The sequence below is a fragment of the Nicotiana sylvestris genome, chromosome 12, assembly GCF_000393655.2.
Source record: "Nicotiana sylvestris chromosome 12, ASM39365v2, whole genome shotgun sequence".
Lineage (NCBI taxonomy): Eukaryota > Viridiplantae > Streptophyta > Magnoliopsida > Solanales > Solanaceae > Nicotiana > Nicotiana sylvestris.
In genome coordinates this window covers 163,110,430-163,114,964 of record NC_091068.1, presented here as the reverse complement: position 1 = coordinate 163,114,964, position 4,535 = coordinate 163,110,430, and the positions used below count along the sequence as shown (strand labels likewise).

The 4,535-nt window shown below is 38.9% G+C and overlaps 1 protein-coding gene across 1 annotated transcript; it reads right to left on the bottom strand.

The window, feature by feature from the left end:
- Nucleotides 1–2,342: 2,342 nt before the first annotated feature.
- On the bottom strand, nt 2,343–4,033 carry LOC138884041 (uncharacterized). Its single transcript, XM_070164780.1, has 4 exons — nt 3,767–4,033; nt 3,221–3,664; nt 3,027–3,140; nt 2,343–2,915 (listed from the first exon to the last, which is right to left on the bottom strand). The coding sequence occupies exons 1-4, from the start codon at nt 4,031–4,033 to the stop codon at nt 2,343–2,345; spliced, it is 1,398 nt and encodes a 465-aa protein (XP_070020881.1).
- Nucleotides 4,034–4,535: the final 502 nt, after the last annotated feature.

The window sequence follows — 4,535 nt, the reverse complement described above, 5'->3', positions numbered from 1 at the left end:
AAGTGACCAAAACATGAGCACCATAACTAATATGGAATCCCTTCGACTTGTATTACTATAGATTAAAGTTGAAAGGGTTGACAAACGTTGTATTACGCTCAAGGGCAGGAAGTTAAGGTACGTATCTAACTCTTTACGTTTGGGAATGTCTATGATTCTCCCTACGTCCCATTCATTATGACCATTACCAGTTTCCTCAGAAAGTAACTATGCCTTAGTTCTCTGAATAGTAGTAAAACTTCTATTCTCTAGATGGCATAGTCTCATAATCATTTGAGATTCTATGAGTTTTAGTTATGCCAAATCAATTTCTTATGAATACTCATCTCAGTCTAATCGTATTCATTATTCCAGTATCATGTAACTCGGTATGGCTCATTATTTCAGTATCATGTACTGCAGTATGATTCTCAGTTCCTGATTTTAAATTCCTGAATGTTGAATACCTATATTTGGGCCCGAGGCCGTAGTTTATGCTTTACGCATTTTTTGGACCTGAGGTCGTAGTTATGTATATATATACTTGGGCCTGAGGCCGTAGCTTGTGCACACACATACACACACACACACACACACACATATATATATATATATATATATATTGGGCCCGAGGCCGTAGTTTATCAGATAAACATGTTGTTCATCATTCAGAAGAGGGAGTATTCATATCCTTACTTCCTTGTTCAGTTACCAGTTTATCAGCTAGCAGTTCAGTTTCAGTTTCAGTATTTACAGTTCTTTTGTTCAACTATTTTACATACCAGTACAATGCAAATGAATTGACGTCCCTTTTGCCAGGGGCCTGCATCTCGCGATGCAGGTAACGATTTTCAGGTTGACGATTCTGCTTGCTAGGACATCTCATATCAGCTATTGGTGAGCCCCAATCTTTCGGGGCCTTATCTCTATTTTGTTTTAGTCATTATAGTATTTTAGTTAATAAGGTATACCGGGGACCTTGTCTCGGTAGACAGTTAGCATTTTCAGTATTCTTTAGAGGCTTCGTAGACTATAATCCAGTCAGTCAGATATTAGTAGGCCTTCATGTGTTAGCCTTGTTGGCTACTTATTTATACTTGCAGACCTTTCAGTATTTTCCGCATCTATGACATTTCATTCAGACTCTTTAGTAGATTATCATGTTTTACATTTACCTCTAGCTCATAGTTATACCACATGTTGATTCAGCCATGCAGTTGGTTCGCTCGGTCATATGCAGTCAGGCACCGAGTGCCGTGTTAAGCTCAGACCATGGTTCGAGGCGTGACACAAATTCTGTTCTGTGATCAGATCTGATGCAAGCTACCTTCAATTCCATCTTCACTTGGATCTTTTTGTCAAAAGCCACAGATACCTCGAAAGTCTCATCCTTTGTTCTAAGGAACAGTGTCCAGATGAATCTTGATTTTGCCAGACCACGAACCAGGTCATTCTGAATCAATTTATTTAGAACTGAGAAGCTTGCATGCCCCAATCTTTTATGCCAAAATTTTGCATCATCATCAACTGACTTCAAACAACTCATATCACCAGCTTGTAGAGGTTCGAAGTGAGCAAGGTAGGTGTTCTTCTATTTTTGGTTACTAAGACCACTTCGCCAGTTAACAGATTGATAACTGTGCACACTTTTGATAAGAACTCTACTTTATTTCCTTTATCACAGATTTGAGAAACGCTCAAGATACTATACTCCAGGCCATCCACATAGTACACGTTCTTAATTGAGTGTCAAAGACAATTTCTAACTTTTCCATTACCGAGAATGTACCCTCTTCTTTTTCGAGGGATACATTCCTTTCATGAAGGGCTTTCAGAGAGAGAGAGAGAGAGAGAGAGAGAGAGAGAGAGAATCCATGGTTTTTCTAGTCATGTACTTGAGCGTCCATGATCCATTGCAGTCCGCTTCTTCTCACTATTCCCTACACATGTAAATTATGGGTTAGATGTAGGAACCCAAACTAGTTTGTGTCGCATTTAATCAGAAAAGGGATGAATAGGAGCTTTTCTAGTCTATGCAGGCAATATTCATTTCTTGCGAGTGGTACTTGGTCCTTCTTTAGTAGTCACTTTTTCAGTAAACGATTTGTTTTTTGAACAGATTGAACCCTAGCCTGGCAATTTTCTTTAAAATGCCCATTGTTCCCACAGTGAGTACAAAGCCAGTTATCAGGAACTATGGCATACTTGTTGTGGGGGTTGTAAGGAGTTTTCTCCTTTTGAAACCTGATTCCCTGCCTGTTTCTGCTATTGTTAAAGTACATGGCAGTGACAGCATCTGAGGACCAGGTCCACTTGAGAGATTTCTCAATATCAATTTTTACTTTCTTCAGCTCAACTTGAAGCTACCTATTTTTCTCAAGTTCACCACATAGACTGGTTTTAACATCATTTAATTCCTTTTCAAGTTTGATGTGTGACTCACTAGCTACTTCTTTTCCTTTCTCAATACTTGCAGGCCTAAGTTCTGATTTGAGTTTCTCAATAGTTTCCTCTAGATCAGTGATTATCACTAAAGAATCATCCTTCTCTTGCTCAGTAGCTGCATTTTTCTTTTCTAGAGTATGCTTTTCATTGCTAAATACTTCTATAGTTTCCTTCAAATCAACGACCACTACCATCAGGTTATCTCTCTCATTTTCTACACTATTTATCTTTTTATTCAAAACTTCCTTTTCTTTTTCAGGATTAGCTATGGTCTTATTAAGATCTAAAACACAGAACATCAGATCATCTCTAGATTCTTCAGTATATCCTAGCTCTAAGGTCAAGATCTCCTTGTCATTGATAAGGTTATAATATGCAGCAATTAGAACATTTGCTAATGACCTTAATTTCTTAGAAGAGTAGGACTTCAGATTTCTCTGAACATCCCTAAAATTTACCTCATCATTTTCATCCTCCTCATCATCGTCAGACTAAGCCATTAGCGCAAAAAGTGAGTCATATTTCGTTGCTTCAGTTTCCACTGCCATCATGGAGCTGTTTTCTGTATCTGGTTCCCCTTCTGATTCACTGGAGGAGTCTACCCAAGCAGCAAGGGCTTGCTTCACAATATTGTCAGCTACACGTTTTCGACTGAATCGTTTGTCTGGAACCGGGTTCCTTTTTGTTGCTTTGTCAGGGTTTTGTTTGTATTGTTCCTGTTTCAGAAGTGGACAGCCTTTGATGAAATGCCCTGGCTTTATGCACTTGTGACAGAGATCACTGCTCCTTGTTTTACTTGAACTGCCTCTTTTATGTATACCACCATTTCTTCGAACCATCTTTTGAAATCTTTTAGTAAGATAGGCATATCACTATCTTCTTCACTTGAGTCACTGTTTTCAACCTTGAGCAACAGGTTCTTTTCCTTCTTGGGCTCTCTTCTCTCACTGTCTTTCTTTATTTTCATCTCGTATGTCTTCAGATTTCCAATCAGCTCATCCATGGTTAGAGTTTGCAAATCTTTAGCTTTAGTGATGGCATTTACCTTACTCTCCCAAGAACCACCTAGAACACTGAGAATCTTCCTTACAAGCTTGTTTCTGGGAATGACATCTCCAAGTGAATGAAACTCATTTATGATGGATGTTAATATAGTGTGCATATCTTGTATAGACTCATCATCCTTCATCCTAAAGAGCTCATACTCAGTGGTAAGCATGTCAATCTTGGACTGTTTTACCTGGGTAGTTCCTTCGTGTGCGGTTTGCAATGCTTCCCATATTTCTTTGGTAGAATCACAAGCTAAGATTCTGTTGTACTCATCAGGTCATATACCACATACCAAAATTTTCTTGGAACGATAATTCTTTTCTACGGTTTTTTTATCAACATCACTATACTCTTTTCTGTCTTTAGGCACCATTGGTCCAGTTTCTCCAAGCTTCTTCATAGGAACATGTGGACTATCACAAATGACGTCCCACAGTTCTGAGTTGTCAGCCATTATAAAATCATGCATACGAGTCTTCCACCAGTCGTAGTACTGACCATTGAATCTAGGAGGTCTGTAGGTTGATTGTCCTTCCTCAAAGTTGGGTGAAGCAGCCATTAATCCTTTCTAGGTGTTAACCTTTTAGTGGAGTTGTCTTCTTGTTCTTGATGCACCAGTGACTTCAATGCTTGATCAACTCTTTACTGCTTGAGAGAATATCACTAAATGCTCAAGTTAATATCTGGTGCCTTGCACCATGTTGTTATACTACCAAAGACATCACAAGGATGATGTCAATTTTTGGTTGGTACAAATCTTTTCCCAATGGGAAGTGACCACTGCACTGTATACAGTAGCAGGTAGTCACTTCCTGCAGTTGCTTTCCAGCTGTATAGTTGACTTGTACTTCTGTCAGAGAACACCAAGGGATCAGGTTCCTGTCCTGTTCCTTTTTGCTCTTTGTTTGCATCAGTTCATAGTTTAGGCTGGACTTTGTTCATTTGTTCAGACTTGTCAGGTTCCCTTATCTGGTTCTTAACATTAAGTTTGTTAGACCATCAAAACATAAGGCAAGAACATTAAAAGATCATCAAGAAGAAAGGACGATTTGCCGGAGTGG

What these genes read in the sequence shown, in the direction of transcription:
- LOC138884041 (XM_070164780.1), bottom strand. Translation starts at nt 4,033, where the DNA reads ATGGCTGCTTCACCCAACTTTGAGGAAGGACAATCAACCTACAGACCT. An exon ending in ATCGTTCCAAGAAAATTTTG is followed by an intron (nt 3,665 to 3,766) that starts GTATGTGGTATA and finishes GGAACTACCCAG; the next exon opens with GTAAAACAGTCCAAGATTGA. An exon ending in ACATAAAAGAGGCAGTTCAA is followed by an intron (nt 3,141 to 3,220) that starts GTAAAACAAGGA and finishes CTTCTGAAACAG; the next exon opens with GAACAATACAAACAAAACCC.